At 42.4% G+C, this 17,758-nt stretch overlaps 1 protein-coding gene across 1 annotated transcript in view; it reads right to left on the bottom strand.

Annotated features, from left to right (window-relative positions):
- Window positions 1-17,758, bottom strand: part of LOC129697513 (serine/threonine-protein kinase MRCK alpha-like) — a 308,786-nt gene that overhangs the window by 85,265 nt on the left and 205,763 nt on the right. Inside the window, 4 exon segments of the mRNA XM_055636147.1 lie at window positions 2,716-2,821; window positions 10,622-10,869; window positions 13,304-13,414; window positions 17,069-17,311. Of these exon segments, the coding sequence (XP_055492122.1) occupies window positions 2,716-2,821; window positions 10,622-10,869; window positions 13,304-13,414; window positions 17,069-17,311 (708 nt within the window).

Here is a 17,758-nt window from a genome sequence, read left to right as displayed (position 1 = left end):
GAGTAAATTGTTCATATGTAACTCACCCAGATACTCAAAATCATCCCAGCTCTTACATCAGGCATCATTACGAAGAACCATTTAGATGGCAACAGTGTCAACATTTCTTAAGCACCTTTTTTAATATTTGAATTCCATGGTTTGTTGGGTTACTGTTTTGTAGGTAGGTACCTCCAAAACACAAAATGAAGAGCCAGTTCATATCAGGATGTGGGAAACATCATATTAGCAGGATATGGATTTAAATTTTACATCTGCCTCCACTGTAGTCCAATGATGATAGTGTTTGGAACACTTGCAGACTACCTAAACCATGTTTAGCAAAACCTCTGACCAATAATTTATCATTTAACCATATAACCATATAACAATTACAGCACGGAAACAGGCCATCTCGGCCCTACAAGTCCGTGCCGAACAACTTTTTTTCCCTTAGTCCCACCTGCCTGCACTCATACCATAACCCTCCATTCCCTTCTCATCCATATGCCTATCCAATTTATTTTTAAATGATACCAACGAACCTGCCTCCACCACCAGCTCATTGCACACCGCTACCACTCTCTGAGTAAAGAAGTTCCCCCTCATGTTACCCCTAAACTTCTGTCCCTTAATTCTGAAGTCATGTCCTCTTGTTTGAATCTTCCCTATTCTCAAAGGGAAAAGCTTGTCCACATCAACTCTGTTTATCCCTCTCATCATTTTAAAGACCTCTATCAAGTCCCCCCTTAACCTTCTGCGCTCCAGAGAATAAAGACCTAACTTATTCAACCTATCTCTGTAACTTAGCTGTTGAAACCCAGGCAACATTCTAGTAAATCTCCTCTGTACTCTCTCTATTTTGTTGACATCCTTCCCATAATTGGGCAACCAAAATTGTACACCATACTCCAGATTTGGTCTCACCAATGCCTTGTACAATTTTAACATTACATCCCAGCTTCTATACTCAATGTTCTGATTTATAAAGGCTAGCATACCAAAAGCTTTCTTTACCACCCTATCTATATGAGATTCCACCTTCAAGGAACTATGCACGGTTATTCCCAGATCCCTCTGTTCAACTGTATTCTTCAATGCCCTACCATTTACTATGTACGTCCTATTTTGATTTGTCCTGCCAAGGTGTAGCACCTCACATTTATCAGCATTAAACTCCATCTGCCATCTTTCAGCCCATTTTTCCAAATGGCCTAAATCACTCTGTAGACTTTGGAAATCCTCTGAACTCATTTGAATCGTTCAAATCATTTGAACTCCTATAGCATGATCCCTGTAACTTCGCAATGTTTCAAAAAAACATAAATTGAGAACCAAGAGAATTAGCATGGAGAGAAACAACATTGGGATGGAAAGGATCGGCCTAAAACCCATTGAATAGAGGAGCTGTTGTAACACCGCAGTAAATGGAGACCAGAACCATGGTCATAGTCACTGCATTGTCACCTCAGTCAATGGAGACCAGAACCAAATCAAACCATAGTCTTGTAACACTGCAGAACCACAAGAAAATTCCAAAGATTAATATTGAGAGAAATGTCAACATAAATATGTTATTTTGGAAAAAGATAAATGTGTATATAAATGACTTTTTAATATACCTATTTATAAGCAGCTATATATTTTTGTGTTTTGTTGTTACTTAATGTTTGATAGAGCACATTTACATCATTTAAATGATATATTTTGGCTTTTAGGCATGCATCTTCCATTATATATGGTGGACTTCAAATAATCTCTAGGTATCAAGGGATCGGTAATAATGCCTTTCCAGTGGGCAGATAATTAAATACTTAATTTTGTTGTAGAGAAATGTTAAGCAGAAATCTGGGGGTTATTCTGTTCTTTTTCGATCTGTGGTTTAAAGTTATGGAAAGGATCTCCACCACGGTAACTTCCCACACAATTACATTGCAGTATAAGTCTAGAATGTACTCAGACCTAATGACTTTTCCCTCTGTAGTACATCCACAAACTCAAATATATTAATTGTAATTTATCTGGACTCTCAATACATTCATGAGATAGACTTTGAACTCTGGTAAACAATGTTCATGAAACTATCCTTCCCATAAACACAATATTAATACAAAACAGTATATTTGATTAACTCATCAAGCCTAAGTTTGAGATTCTGATTGCAAAATCAATTTATGTAGGATTTTTAAAATATTTTAATGTAATATTCATGAAACCAAATAGGTTTAGTACAATCTTTATTTGATGCAAATTTAAGTTCTTTTGACTTTCATAAAGAGGAAATGCTAATGTCTCATTAGGCCTTTGAGGAATAAGCAAGAATATTAAAATGATTGGCTTCATTTTTTTAAGAAATTAAAGCATTCTGGGCAGATGTAGGAATATGAAAGGTTAGTAGATGCGCTGCATTCAATAATTCTCTCCAGAATGATACCTCAAAGGGCGTTCTGGTGAACAATGATCACTTCAACTGAATGCATCATATAAATGTAAATCAGCCATAAAGGACCAATTATTTCACATTTAAATCAGCATGGAAATCGAGAAGGTGCAGTAAAGTGCAGCTGGATATTGCAAACATTCATATGTTCACAGCTGCATAGCCAGATCAGTTGTAACAATCCTTCAAATTGGGGAGATAGTGAGCCTTTCCACCCAGAGCTGAACATGCCGGCAGTAATACCCAGACCATGGCATTTGTTTTACACAAGGTGCAGAAGGTCAGGGGAGCCTCACCTTATCGACTTCATTTGATAGCTTCTTGTTGTCTTCACTCAGCATGATCCTCTCCCGCTCATATTTCTGCTTAAATTCGCCTTCAAACTCTTCCCTTTCATTCTGACTGTATTGACAAATATATATATAGAAATAAATATTTCAAATACTTAAAACTGTCTATAAATTGAGTTATATTTAACCAAGCAACATCATATAATTTATGTGGAAGACGTATCACCATCACAAATGCATTCCCGGCATGTTTGTTCCAGAATGTGGCCAGAATGTAATATGGAGCTGGGATAAATTTAAAGGAAGAATCAGTTTAAGTCGTCCAACATTCAGAAGAATTTGATTCCCTTGACTTCAAGGTTCAGCTGTCACACTGAATGCCTGCTGCAGTCACTGGAAAAATCTGACATGTTCTCCAGCCTCTGTCCAGAAGCTGTAAGCACAAGGTTTCACAGAGTCCGACTGATCCACCATCTAAGAAATGGCTGTCGCTCTCGGCGGTTGTATATAATTCCTGATAGAGGATTTTAAAACACACTTCAGGCCAACAATCTCCAGTTGATGCTGGTCACAATGAAGCCATTTGTCCAGAAAACACTGCACAAAAGGTTGCTGGAGACACATTCAATATCAAAAGTGAATTTGATATATACTCTTGACAAATAATGGTCACTTTAAAGACCAACATTTTATGCTGGTCTTTACAACAGCTCTTCCAGGAACCCCTACATGTTTTTCATCGCGCTGCAATTGTTTTCCATGAGTGTTTATCCACATTATGGTAGATATTTGGACAGGTGACCAAAAGTATAGTTAAAGAAACTTGTTTTAAAAGATGTCCTAATGAAAGAAAGATAGGTAGAAAGGAATGGTGAACTCTGCGTAGGGACTGTGCATTACCTCTTTATAAAATACCATCCCTTTATTCATCTCTCCCATCTTGTTGGCAGTCTACACACCACTCTAAGCCAACAGTAAAGTGGCACTGGACAAATTATATGAGGAAATAGAAATTATAGAATGAAATATCAAAGCAGTGCACTATTCAGACTATTTTTCCATCGTTTGTAAATTTGTGTATGACACCAACATTGATAGAATTGTGGACAATGAGGATAGATATTTAATTTTACAACAGGATCTAGATCAGTTGGGAAGGAGGGTCAAGGAATGGCAAATGCAATTTAACTCTGATAAGAGTGAAGGGCCTGTCCCACCAGCATGCGATTGCATGCGTCTAGCACGACCAAACGTGGTGGCTTGAGGCGTACGGCCTCGCGGGGCCGGTCCCACTTCCAACCGCGGAGCCTTCTGGAGTTGTGCGGGGCTGGTCCCGACATCATACTCACCAATCAGCTGGGCAGCAGGCGGGCCGACTGAATTTGGACGTCGCACGGCGTCGGGTAGTTACGTCATCACGCAACGGCACGCCGGGCGGTGACGTCAACACGCAACGCTGAATGCTGCATACGGCGTCAAGACGATGCGTCCGGTGTCGAAACGCTGCGTACGCCCATCAAGGCGCTGCGTACGGCCTCAATGCGGCTGCAGGCCGACAGACCATTGCCGCGATGAATTTTTGGACAGTGTCAGTTTTTCGGAGCCCCACGCGATGTTGGGACCAGCCCCGCACAACTCCATACGGCTCCAGCGATCGAAGTGGGACCAGCCCTGCGAGGCCGTACAGCTCAAGCGACCATGTTAGGTCACGCTCGCCACATGCAGTCGCATGCTGGTGGGACAGGCCCTTGAGGTGTTACAATAGGTATGTTAGGCCAGGGCAGGATTTACATATTAGTGCCTTGGAGGCAAATAGCACTAGCCCAGATGGCCAACTTTTGGTCCGTATGTACAAGTTGGGCCATAGGGCCTACTTCCATGTGTACAGCTTGATGACTCTTGTCATAGAACACATTTAGCACCACTCATTTGCCCTTTCTCCAGATGTCTGCATACATATCTCAACAGTATGGGTTTAAGATTAGAAGAGAAAGATTTAATAGGAAATTAAGGAGTAAATTCCATATATGTTCCATAAGCGGGTATATGAAATGAGCTGCCGGAGGAGGTAGTTTAAGCGGGTACTATAACAACATTTAAAAGACATTTGGACAGGTACATGGAGAGCAAACGTTCAGAGGGATATGGGACAAACATAGGCAAATAGGACAGACGTAGATGGGGCATCTTTGTCATCACGGGTTAGGATGAAGGGCCTGTTTCCATGCTGTACGACTTTATGACTCTCTGAATTAAGGGTGCTGAGGTAAAATATAATATGAAAATGCAGGTTTGAGTGAATACTGGAAGGCTAGTAGCCCATGGAATGTGTAGTTGCCACATGCAGATGGAATCTCTCAATATGGAGCAGAAAGTTGAGTTATATGGAAACACAAAGTCTGATCTATCTTCAGAGTAAAACTGAAACAGACTTTGTGCTTACAAGCATTCCTGTTGTAAACTCGTGGGCAGCTCCATTCAGAACAACTACCTTTATAAAACAATCAAAGTCAGTCCTGTTTTGCATTTCAATTCATAGACCTAGGGGATCTACTTTGTTATGTAGCCTTATTATTGTTGCTTCCAAGGATTGAGACATCTGCTAAAGTTATCCTATGATCAAATGCACTTTGACATTTAAATATAAATCAACTTTGGAATGAAGCTGTCAACAGAGAAATGAGACTTTCATTTGGGTGTATATTTAAATTAGTGCAATTTAAATTTATGTTTCATCAGGCAAACTGTTATCTGAATGTTTTAACGTTTTACATATCCACGTTGCAAAAGAGAATCATTGCATTGTAACTTTCCACAACACGCAAGTACATTTTTCCAGCTGCCTCTCTACTGCTTTGGATCTCACCTGCCAGTCAATCAAGTTAAAACTCTTCCTAGTAGCACCAACAAATCTGCTTGCGAGAATATTACACCCCCTTCAGGTCAGGTGCAAACTGTCCCTCTTGTACACGGCACTTCCCCCAGAAGAGACCTCAATGGTCTAAAAATCGGAATATCTACCCCCTGCTCCACATATTCACCTGTCCTATCCTCCTATTCCTATCCTGACTAGCGCGTGGGTCCAGAGATCACTATCCACAAAGTCCTGCGTTTTAACATTTGGCCTAGCTCTCTGTATTCACTCTGCAGGACCTCATCCCTTTTTCTACCTGTATCATTTGTGCTAGTGTGTGTGACTTCTGGCTGTTCCCCCTCCCCCTTAAGAATGTTCTAGATTTGCTGAGAGACATCATGAACCCTGGTAACATAGAGGCAACACACCATCCTGGAGTCCCGTTTGTGGCTACAGAATCTCCTGCCTGCCCCCTAACTATCAATCCTCATATCACAGTAGCCCTGTCTGACTTCACCCTTCCCCACAGTGACTCAGAGTTTGTCTTGTTGCCCCTTGTCCTCACCTTCCACCCTACGAGCCGTCACATACAACAGATAATCCTCCAACATTTTCACCACCTCCAACGGGATCCCACCACTGGCCACATCGTCCCATCTCCTCCCCCATTGGCTTTCCGCAGAGACCGTTCCCTCCGTAACTCCCTTGTCAATTCTTCCCTTCCCACCCAAACCGCCCCCTCCCCTGGTACTTTCCCTTGCAACCGCAGGAAATGCTACACATGTCGCTTTACCTCCCCCCTTGACTCCATCCAAGGACCCAAGCAGTCTTTCCAGGTGCGGCAGAGGTTTACCTGCACCACCTCCAACCTCATCTATTGCATCCACTGCTCTAGGTGTCAACTGCTCTATATCGGCGAGACCAAGCGTAGGCTTGGCGATCGCTTCGCCCAGCACCTCCGCTCGGTTCGCAATAACCAAACTGATCTCCCAGTAGCTCAGCACTTCAACTCCCCCTCCCATACCGAATCTGACCTTTCTGTCCTGGGCCTCCTCCATGGCCATAGTGAGGCCCACCGTAAATTGGAGGAGCAGCACTTCATATTTTGCTTGGGTAGTTTACACCCCAGCGGTATGAACATTGACTTCTCCAATTTATTATCTAACCTAAAATTGTAGCTCAATAGAAGGTGAGGAACAGAGAGCAATGCCGACTACATGATACAGTTCTAACAGGAGTGCAAGAGAGTGGGACCTGGGTGCATGTGTACAAATATTTAGAAATGGCAGGACATGTTGGGAGAGTAATTACTAAATCATATGGCATCCTGGAAGCCATGGAACATTAAAGTAAGGTAATTAAATTGAAAATGTCAGAGACACTTGTTACACTGCAATTGAAGCACAGCACCCAATTCTGGTCACAATTTTTGGAAGGTTGTGAAAGTCCTAGAGTAGCTGCATAAGAGATTTGCCCAATGGTTCAAGGGATGAGGGATTTCAGCTTCCAGGTTTCACTGAAGAAACAGGTATTCTGTTTGGAACAAAGACATCTGAAAGGAGATTTGACACAGATGTATAACTTCATGATTGGTTATGATAGGGTATATAAGGGGAAATTGTTAACTTGGAGGTTATTAGTTATAAGGTTGGATCAACTTGGATTGTTTTCTCTATATCATAGAAGGCTGAGGGGAGACCTGATAGAAGTTTATAAAATTCTGAGAGGCATCGAAAGGGTAGAAGGCTAGGTCTTTTTCCCCAGAGTGGAAATGTCAAATCTAGAGGGCATAGCTTTAAACTGAGTAGAGGGGTGCGGGTAGTTTAAAGGAGATTTATGAGACAGGTTTTTTTTTACACAGAGAATTGTAGATGTCAGGAGAGGTGGTGGAAGCAGATGCAATGACAACATGTAAGAGACAATTCGACAGGCACATAAACAGAAGTGAACAAAGAGATAGGGACCTTGTGTGGGCAGATGGGATTCATTGGTATCATAGTTGGCAGACACCATGGTTGAAAAGCCTGTTTCTGTGCCCTGCTGAACTATATTCTATTAATGAATGGTTTAAGGACAACTAGGCACAGTGGTTAGAGTAGAAACAAGGAACTGCAGATACAGGTTTGGAAAAAAAGACTCAAAAGTGCTGAGGTAACTCAGCTTCACCAGAGAACATGGATAGGTGATGTCTCGGGCCAGGATGGGTCCCAATCAGAAACATCACCTATCAGTGTTCTCCAGAGATGCTGCCTGACCGGCTGAGTTACTTTGTGTATTTTTTTCACAGAGTTAGAGCTATGGGCAAAAGATACAAAAACGTTTACATCGATGATCTGGAACTCAGTCTCTAAGGTAGGTTGAAAGAGTCAATTATGGCTTTCAAACGAAAAAGGGGCGGGATCTATGTGAACACGTGATTTGATGCCTGCCATCCGGGGCGGGATCCATGTGTACACGTGATAGATGTGGCCCGCCATACACTCACAGACATGCGTTCCGGCCCCTATGGAGGGGAATTGAGGGAAAATAATTTGCACATTTGGGAAAGTAAAGGGAAGTGAGATTAATTCATTGTAGTAACAGCAGTAGCAAGCTAATGCCTGTCAGTCATTCTATGATTCAATTAATATGTCATTTTAAAATCACTCCCTAATATTCTGAACATATGGCTTATTTCCATAAATAATGATTCAAAACACGACCCACTGGTTGCTCCGCATACAAGAAATATATAGCACTGACCGTGGAATGGACTAACGTTAACCCTAGAGAAGGGGTTGGCAACCTTGTTCTCCATAGGGGCCAGAACGCATGTCTGTGAGTGGATGGCAGGCCACATCTATCACGTGTACACATGGATCCCGCCCCTTCGAGGACGCCACCCGCAGCACCGGCCCCTAGTTAAGGGCGCTCACGAACATGGTGTACCTACAGACCATTACCTGTCCTGAAGGCGGTGGCTCAAGTACTTACACTCACTCGTCCCTGGCCTATTGATAACCCCAATCCTGACAGTGAAGCCCAGACACAGAAGGTGCGTGGCCGTGCCGGTGGCTTTGCGCGAGATGCGGTACAGCCAGAGCTCAGTGCTCGGCCGAGCTTGGCCGCTCCGTAATTGCGGCCGCCAGCGCAGGCCTCCTTGCGTTACCGCGCCTGGGTGCCGCGGCCTCGGGAGGTACCGGAGATGAAGGAAGTCTGTGGGCCGGATGATTACGGGAAAAAAAAAGCCTGTGGGCCGGATGATTTCGGGCTAAGGGCCGCATTCAGCCCAGGGGCCGCAGGTTGCCGACCCCTGCCCTAGAGCATCCACATTGTCTTGTGCCCTCTACCAATCTGATAGTTCCTCTTATACACCACACTGAAGGATTTCAAATAAGCCTAAAAAACATTTGACTTGGTGAAATAAGTCAAGCCATTGGAGCTTTAACATCTGACTTTGGCTGCCTTTAGTTGATTAAATAAATTGGGGAGGGGTCACAATATGTAAACTGTACATAAGCTGGTTGGAAGAATGGTTCCAATTGTCTTGTTAAAATGATTACTTTCATGCTCAACTGCACTGACTCATGCCGGATTTATCAGAATGCACAGGTTAAGAACTAAATGAAAGACAGGTGTTCCAACTTTGAGGAATTGCCAGGGGAACGATCAAATTGAATAAATCTCTTTCTGTTCCATCCGTCTCAATCCTCCAAAGTAATGACTTACACATCCTTTAACAACTGGGATCGTTTCAAAAGAACAATGTGGCAGATCTCCCACCATAATCTGCCACCAGATGAGCTCGCCGCTCAGCTGTTTCTCAAGGGAGGCTAAAATGCAACCTTCCACTCCAGGAGTGTGACTTTATAGAGCTGCAGTGACAGAACACTTGCATTGCAGCAAGAGTCCAAATAGGGCTGTGCCAATGTCCCCAGTTCTCAAGCTGGGAAAATCTACTTACTGAGCCTGTGTAGCGGTCTCATTAAAATGAAAGGGACAATTTACAATTTTTACGGAAGCCAATTAACTTACAAACCTGTACGTCTTTGGAGTGTGGGAGGAAACCGGCGCACCCGGAGAAAACCCATATAGACATGGGGAAAACAGACAAACTTCGTACAGAGAGCACCCATAGTCAGGATCGAACCTGGATCTCTGGCACTGTACAGGTTAGGGAATTTTGATTTATATTCCTTGGGGTTTAAAAGAATGAGTGACTTTACTGAAACATAATATCCTAAGGGCTTTTGACAGGGTAGATGTTGAGATTTTTTCACCAGTGGGAGAGTCCTAACAAGGGAACATAAGACAAAATAATGGGCTAATCTATTAAAACTGAAGTGTGGAGGAATTATTTTCTCTTCTACGCAACAAATCTCTCCCCAGTAATTCATTGAGATTCAGATGCAGGAGACCAGCTCATCAGAAGGATTTAAAGTGGAGATAGATAATATTTGTGCAGACATCAGCCATGAACACATTGAATGGTGGGGCTGGCTTGAAAGGCCTGGGGAGTGTTCTCCTGCTCCTATTTCCATGCACTAATTCTGTCAGTGCAGTCAGACGGTTACACTGGGTCCTGTACTGAAACCCTGTACTGCATTGCTAAACTGGGCAATGCGATGTAATGAAAGACATTACATCAATGGAGAAAACATGTCAGCAGGTGATTTTAGGATGACCAACTCTGAATCACTCTGTAGAGCATAAAAAACAGAAGCAGGAGAAGGCCAAATAGCCCATTGAACATGTTCTGACATTCAATACAATCACGCTGATCCAATCTTGGCCTCAATGTCCTTTTGTGCTCTAACCCCATGTTCTGACTCCCATTATATTTTAAATCTCAGGCTTGAACATTTCTGCTGACAACCTGCCCAGCTCTCTAGAACGGAGAATTCTAAACAATACATGGCTACAGTATAATCTATCCCTTCATTCAAAAATAATATTCTTATTGCCGTTATTCTCAAGTCCACAGCCGCTTTGGTAGGTGCCAAATGAACATCTGCAGCGGATTCAAGTACAAAGCTTGACAGCTTTTCACTGCAGGAATCGGTCAAGTGGCATATTTACCTTTCTCTCCTGTTCTTTTCTAACTTGTCTTTTAAAATCATTATTTCCTTCTTGAGGGCGAGGTGTTGTCCTTCCGCATCTCGAAGCTCCTTCTTCAAGTTTCTAATCTCAGTAGCATGCAGGGCTTCCCGTTTAGTCAGCTCCACCTCATAGAACACTGTCTTTTTCTCCAAGTCAGCCTTAAGCTTTGCCACTTCTTGTTGATGCTCTGTACTGCTCACACCAGGTGATCGTCCAACATGCTTCTGCTGTTAACAAAACACATTTGAAGCTGTAATAATAGAACCAGTTACATGGCATTCTGCCCCAGGTCAGAAAAACTATAACATCCTCTATTCATTCACAGCCACCTGGGATGACCAATTCGATTCATGAATGTTATCATTTTTAAACAACAGAACACCAATATTCACAGACAGTACAAATTCAGACTTTAAACTTCTTTGTGTGCATAAATGTCATATTTTGTAGTTGGTAGCAATTACTTGTTTCGGTTAAGTAGACTAAATTTATAATTTGGTGCTCAATTAGCATCGATAGAACAGCGAGGAACCTGCTAAACTGTCAGTGATTCCATCTTTTAAACATGGACTGTCTGGTTTAACAGATCGACTCAAAAGATCTTGTGCCAATATTGGAGAAGTACAAGAGGCTTCTTCCAGAACCCTTATCAATGCCATTAGCAACAGATATTCTGGTGGATTCTTCCCGTAAAACTGGACAAGTTGGCTGCCATGCTTCATCGGTTGAGCGTAGGCTCAGCCCAATTCAGCCATTTAATCAACTCACCATTTAATCATCAAACTGATTAAATGGCTGAAATGGCCTTAACCTAATTTATGTAGCTTTTTTCCTTGTTGGATATTGAGCACAGAAGTTGGGACATCATGTTGCAGCTGCACAAGACAATTTTGAGATTAAATTTAGAGTACTATGTACAGTTCTGAATGTCCTTCTATATAATAGATGTTATTAAACTGGAAAACTGAAAAGAGTGCAAAAAAGGATGTTACCAGTTCTGGAGGGTTTGACATTGGGAAAGGCTGGATCTTCTCCCCTGTCTGAGGGGGTAACATTATAGAGGTTTATAAAATCATGAAGTGCATAGATAAGGTGAACAGCCACAATCTTTTTCCCTGGGCAGGGGAGTCAACAATTAGATGACATGGGTTTAATGTGAGAGAGCAAATATTTAATAGGAACCTGAGGCGCAATGTTTACATAAAGATGGTTGTGAGTACGCAGAACGAGTGCCAGATGAGGTGGTAGAGACAGGTACAATTATGACATTTAAAAGACACTTGGGCAGGCACATGGAGAGGAATGATTTGGAGGTATATGGGCCAGGGGCAGGCAACTGGGACCAGGTCAATGGAGCAATTGATCAGCATGGTTGAGTTGGGCTGAAGAGCCTGTTTCCATGCTGACTGAAACTATGACTCAATGATATAAAAAATGTTTTGAAATAAATTAAATTTCTTCGTACACAGAGCATGAAGGTTTTGGTGCCTAACATACATGTCTTTACAGGTTTTATCAGTAGTATATTTTCAGTTTGAAAATGGTGAATGCTTTAGAAATCACTGCACAATGGGTGATTTTTTGGACGATGACAGCTTGCTCACCAGTAATATCACAGAATCTTTTACATCCATGAGGAATGTGATCAATACCCTGACTTAACATTTCATCTGGACGAACAGTTCCAACAAGGCAGCACATCCTATGTACAATGTAGTATATTGTTGGCCTAGATTATATCTTCAATAGATGGAGTTTGAATGAAGATCACCTGCCTCAGATGCAAGAATGATCAAATAAACTATGTTCATTCCTTTAATAATGCATGCATGCTAAGGAATAATTCTGTGTAAGAATACCATATTTCCACTTCTACTAAAATGACAGTGTACCATGGAAACTAAAGAGAAACAAAAATAACTTTACATAATAACAGAGGAAGTTAGAAATACTCATCGTCATGCAGTATATGTGGAGATAAAAAGAGTCAACATTTCAGACTTTCAATAGAATGAATGAAAGTTCACTGCTCTGTTTCCCTCTTTGCAAACTCTGCCTGACCTGGTGAGTATTTCTGATTTTTATTTCATATTGATTGTATCTCCAATTATCTTTTTACTTTTGAAATGCTTTAAATATTTCAGTTCCGGGGGGGGGGGGGCAGAGTTTTCCAATAAGGGCCTCTGAAATCTAATCTCGGATGAAACCCACGAGTTTCCAATATCTTTTGGATTGCAGACTTTTCAGAATTTGTTGCCTTAATTGCACATTCATTAATACTACATTACAATAAAAATGAATAAACAATAAACGCAGTGGGGTTTTAAAACCTCTCCCTGTGAATTTATATTAATATGCAGATTATGGGAATTGAAACATACCAAGTTTCTAGAAATAGATTACACTTCCCTGTAAATTACTGCAATAAGATTGTCAATGAGATTGTCCAAGACACTGTTCTAACCTCCTACTTCTTTATTCTCCTTTCTACCTTATAAAGTGAACCAGCATCTTTCCTTCAGGTCACTGGTTGGGTTTTTTTGCAACTATTCTTCTTTACCGCATCAACGCTTTGGGAAACCCTGGCTGACGCATTGCCCTCCCCATTCATCTTGTTGGAAGCAGGAGGCAATCGGGCATTTCCCCAGCAGCCAGTCTCACCTTGAGCCCCTCAAGTTCATCCTCCAGTTGCTTTGCGTACTGCTCACTCCGCTCTCGCAGCTTTCTCTCCTTCGTTGCCTCTGCAGCTGATTCTTCCATCTGCATGTCCAGCTGGTTTGGGGGAAACATTGATATTGAGAAGGAAGTTAGGTACACAAGAACCATTGTTACAAATAGCCTCCCAGTGAAAATGTAGAAACCATCAAATACTGGAGGTAACTGGGGGAAGCTGCCTGCAGGCAAATGGCCACCTGGCAAGTGTGGGGGTTTTAAAAGTGAGATTGGGAGACTTAAGGGGCTGTCCCACTGCGGCAACCTAATTGGCGAGTTTAGGAGAGTTTGAAAAAGTGTCATGTTGAAGACCTCCTTCGACTATGTTGAAGACTAGCTTCGACTAGCTTCGGAAAAATTGGACACCGAATAGTGGAGAGTGAAGAGGACCTCCTTTGATCTCATTCGACCTCCCTTCGACTATGTTGAAGACTATCTACGACTACCCTCGATTACCTATGAATAACATGCTGACCTACCAGGACCTACTTCGACTAAAGTTAAAAAAATATTGATTTTTTCTCTTTTTACTCGTGTTTTTTCAGCATGTTGAAAAATACACCGCGACCTAGCTGAGGCCTCAAGTACGCGGGAACTACTCTCGAGCATGAAGGAGTTACAAAGATCTGCTAGGACCTTGTGTCGACCATACTACGAGTATGAGTCAAGGGCAAACTCTTCTAAACTCGCCAATTAGGTCGCTGCAGTGGGACAGCCCCTTTATGGGATTGTGTGTTCCTGTGGAACCATGCAAAAAAAAAAAAAAAAATCACACCCCGTGACATCTTTGTAGTATAATATACTGTTCAATAATAGTAAGGTCAATAATATAATAAATGTAATGTTCCTTGGACAATCCACACACACACAAGACTTGAATAACATTAAGGCAAGACCTGATACATGGTGATACCCGATGTCAGGCATGGTCATTACCCTTTATGCAGGAGATTTGCTTTGCAGCACACCCACTGCCAACTACAAAACACATTGCTGTTGCTTGTTGAGGCTACTCTGTCAACACTTCCCAAACCTTCATAGACACAAAATGCTGCAGTAACTCAGTGGGACAGGCAACATTTCTGGAGAGAAGGAATGGGTGAGGTTTTGGGTCGAGACCCTTCTGGCTTCATATTTTATCAACAGAAGAGCAAATGCAGCAGGGAGATGATACTGTCTCCTCTTGAAGGTTTCCATTTAGGTTTCAAACTACCCTGATGTGGAATTATATTTCTGCTGCATGGATTTGGATGGGATGGTTCCAGTAGTGGGAGAATCTAGGGTCAGAGGGCTCAGTCTCAGAATAAAAGGACATCCCTGGAGAATGGAAATAAGGAGGAATTAATTTCTCCAGAGGGTGGTGAATCTGTGGAATTAATTGCCACAGACGGCTGTGGAGGCTGAGTCATAGGGTATTTTTTATTATTGATGAGTTAAGGTGTAAAAGGTTACGGTGAATGGGAGGAAAATGAGGTTGAGAGGAAATAAATAGATCAGCCATGTTCAAGTAGGCCACATGGCCTAAATCTGCTGCTATGTCTTACGAACATGAATTCTCCAAAGACTCCACATCCTTATTATAATGAGGAGATCAGAACTGTACACACGGTAGGGCAACCCAGTGATGTAGTGGATAGAACCGCTGCCTCACACCGCTAGGGACCCGGGTTCGATCCTGACCTTGAGTGCTGTATGTGTGGAGTTTGCACGTTCTCTCCCTATGACCGCGTGGGTTTACTTAGGGTGCATCGGTTTCCTCTCACATCCAAAAGACCAGAGTAGGTTAAATGACCTCTGTAAATTGCCCCTAGTGTGCAGGGAGTGGATGAGAAAGTGGGATAATACAGAACTAGTGTGAAAGAGTGATCGATGGTTGGCGTCGGCTCAGTGGGCTGAATGGCCTGCTTCCTTGCTCTATTTTTCAATTCAATACTCTAAATGCTGCCTAACCAAAGTATTATAAAGCTGCAAAATGACTTACTGAATCTTGTGCTCAATGCCCCAACCAATGAAGACAAGTATATCATACACCTTCTTTAGCATCCTATCTACTTGGGTTGTCAGTGCTGGTCAATAATTGTAGCAGCGGCTTTCACTTAAATGCACATTTTATTTAAAAAATAACATTCAATTTTTCAGCATTTGGCCTGTTTCAATCTAGAAACTCTAAACATTTTATCACCAGAGCAGCTCCTAACGAAAACATTATTGCACAATAGAGCAGTCAGATATGTGCCGACTCGTTCCTGTTTTGCTTGGCACTGACAACCAACAAAACAGAATGGAGATGGGCTGCGCATCAGGCAGCTGGCAACCTTCATGATTAATCACTCACGGTGAAGCTGTTTATCTTTGCATTGCCAGACAGGCAATGGGGGAAGAAAGAAAAGACATTATATAATGTGAAAAAGTAAGAAAACCCCTTTTGAAATATATTATACAAATCCTCTGCATCTTCCTTATAAATTACTTTCCAAAGCTGGACCAATACCAGAGAAACAAGTAATAATAGAGTAAGCGTAGGACCATTTTGGCAAATGCAAAAGAGTGGTGTACTCGGAAATCCAATAATGTAATGCGTAGGAGTATTTATATTACGTTAATGGCCTGAGATGCTGCTGCATAGTGTGAACAGGATACTCAGGAGCTCAGCTCTGGGCAGCTTTACTTACACCAGCATAGAACTGTGTTCAACCTCTCTTTGACTCATTGTCACATAGCATTCATTCAAGCAAATGTATAAGGACATTTGAAACAAAGAAGCTTTCTCATTCATGAATGTACAGTGAATGTTGCTGGGAAAAGCAGCACTCATTCCTCCCTGATGTGCTGGATCATGATAGATTGATAAAAGCCAATCACCGGGCAAGGGCAGCAGATGCATTCATTGAAGGACATCAGTGAACTAAATAACTTATTACAATACAGTAATTTAATAGTCACTATTAATGATGCAAGCTTCTTCATAGCGATGTTGCAGTAACTTGAATTTTAATACCACAGATGCTGTGGTGATTCTAATTATTTCCCAATCAAAAGGCCTGTGTTCTGGATAACCATCCATTAACGTAACCCGCATGCTGGGAAAGGAATATATATCTAGACATCCACAATATCTTGCCGTCTTTCCAATGAAAATATAATAAAGACATTTGGCTTTGACCATGTGGCTATCCCCTGGTGATCCCCTTCACTAGACTAACAGGCGGGGGAGCCACTGCCTGACAGCACCAGACACCTGAGGTCAATCCTGACTGTGCAGAGTTTGCACGTTCTCCCCGTTTCTGGGTGCCCCGTTTTTCTCCATCATCCTAAATGTTTGGTTAATTGGCCCACTGCAAATTGCCCCCAGTGTACGAAGTGGGATAACATCGAACTAGTGTGAATGGGAAATCACTGGTTGGCCGAAGGGCCTGTTTCAACAGATAGATACAGCATGGAAACAGCACGGGAGATCTGCAGGGAAATTATATTCCTCAATTTAAATTGCGGAAAAGAATGTCCAGGTCCAGATCGCTGGTGGCCCAAGAGGGAAACAGAGTGAAAAAGGATTGCTCATTGAGAGGTGCATCTGTGAGGTCCACTGCTCTACTTCTGGGAGGAGAAAGGGACAGGTGAGTTAGGAAGGGAGGGGATGGGAGAGAAGGGTCAGGGAGAGGAGGGCCAGTGTTAATTTGTCTGAAATTCCAAACCAAAGTGGAAACTCAAACCCACCTCTTTTTTGGCACGTTCTACTCTCCGCAGATCTTGTCGCAAAGTCTCAGTTTTCTGCATCGTTGATTCCATTTCTTCCTCCTTGTCTCGGAGCTGACGGGTAAGCTTTTGTTTTTGGGAACGCAGGTCTGTAACTCTCTCATTCATCTCTGAGAACTCTTGCATTGCCAGCTTACGCTGACAATGGGCATCTTTGAGCTCTTTGGTTTGCACTTTCAACCGTTCATTAGATTCAATTATATCCTGAATAGAAGGTATAATTAAAAAATTAAAAGGCCATCTTATGGTCATTAAAACCAAATTTCTCAAACAGGAAAGTAGAATAATGTGGAGCAGAGGTATATGTCCCAACAGTTGAGTGAGCAGATTTAAGAGTTACACTATGGGAAGGGTATGAAGAAGGATCCAGACCTAAAACATCACCTGTGTTCAAGAAGGAACTGCAGATGCTGGAAGATCGAAGGTACACAAAAATGCTGGAGAAACTCAGCGGGTGCAGCAGCATCTATGGAGCGAAGGAAATAGGTGACGTTTCGGGCCGAAACCCTTCTTCAGACTGTTGGGGGGTGAGGGGGAGAAGGAAGGAAAAAGGGAGGAGGAGGAGCCCGAGGGCGGGGGGATGGGAGGAGACAGCTCGAGGGTTAAGGAAGGGGAGGAGACAGCAAGGGCTAGCAAAATTGGGAGAATTCA

The sequence above is a fragment of the Leucoraja erinacea genome, chromosome 5 (assembly GCF_028641065.1).
Source record: "Leucoraja erinacea ecotype New England chromosome 5, Leri_hhj_1, whole genome shotgun sequence".
Taxonomy (NCBI): Eukaryota; Metazoa; Chordata; class Chondrichthyes; order Rajiformes; family Rajidae; genus Leucoraja; species Leucoraja erinaceus.
The sequence above is the reverse complement of the archived record's forward strand: the minus strand, read 5'-3'. Positions and strand labels throughout refer to the sequence as shown.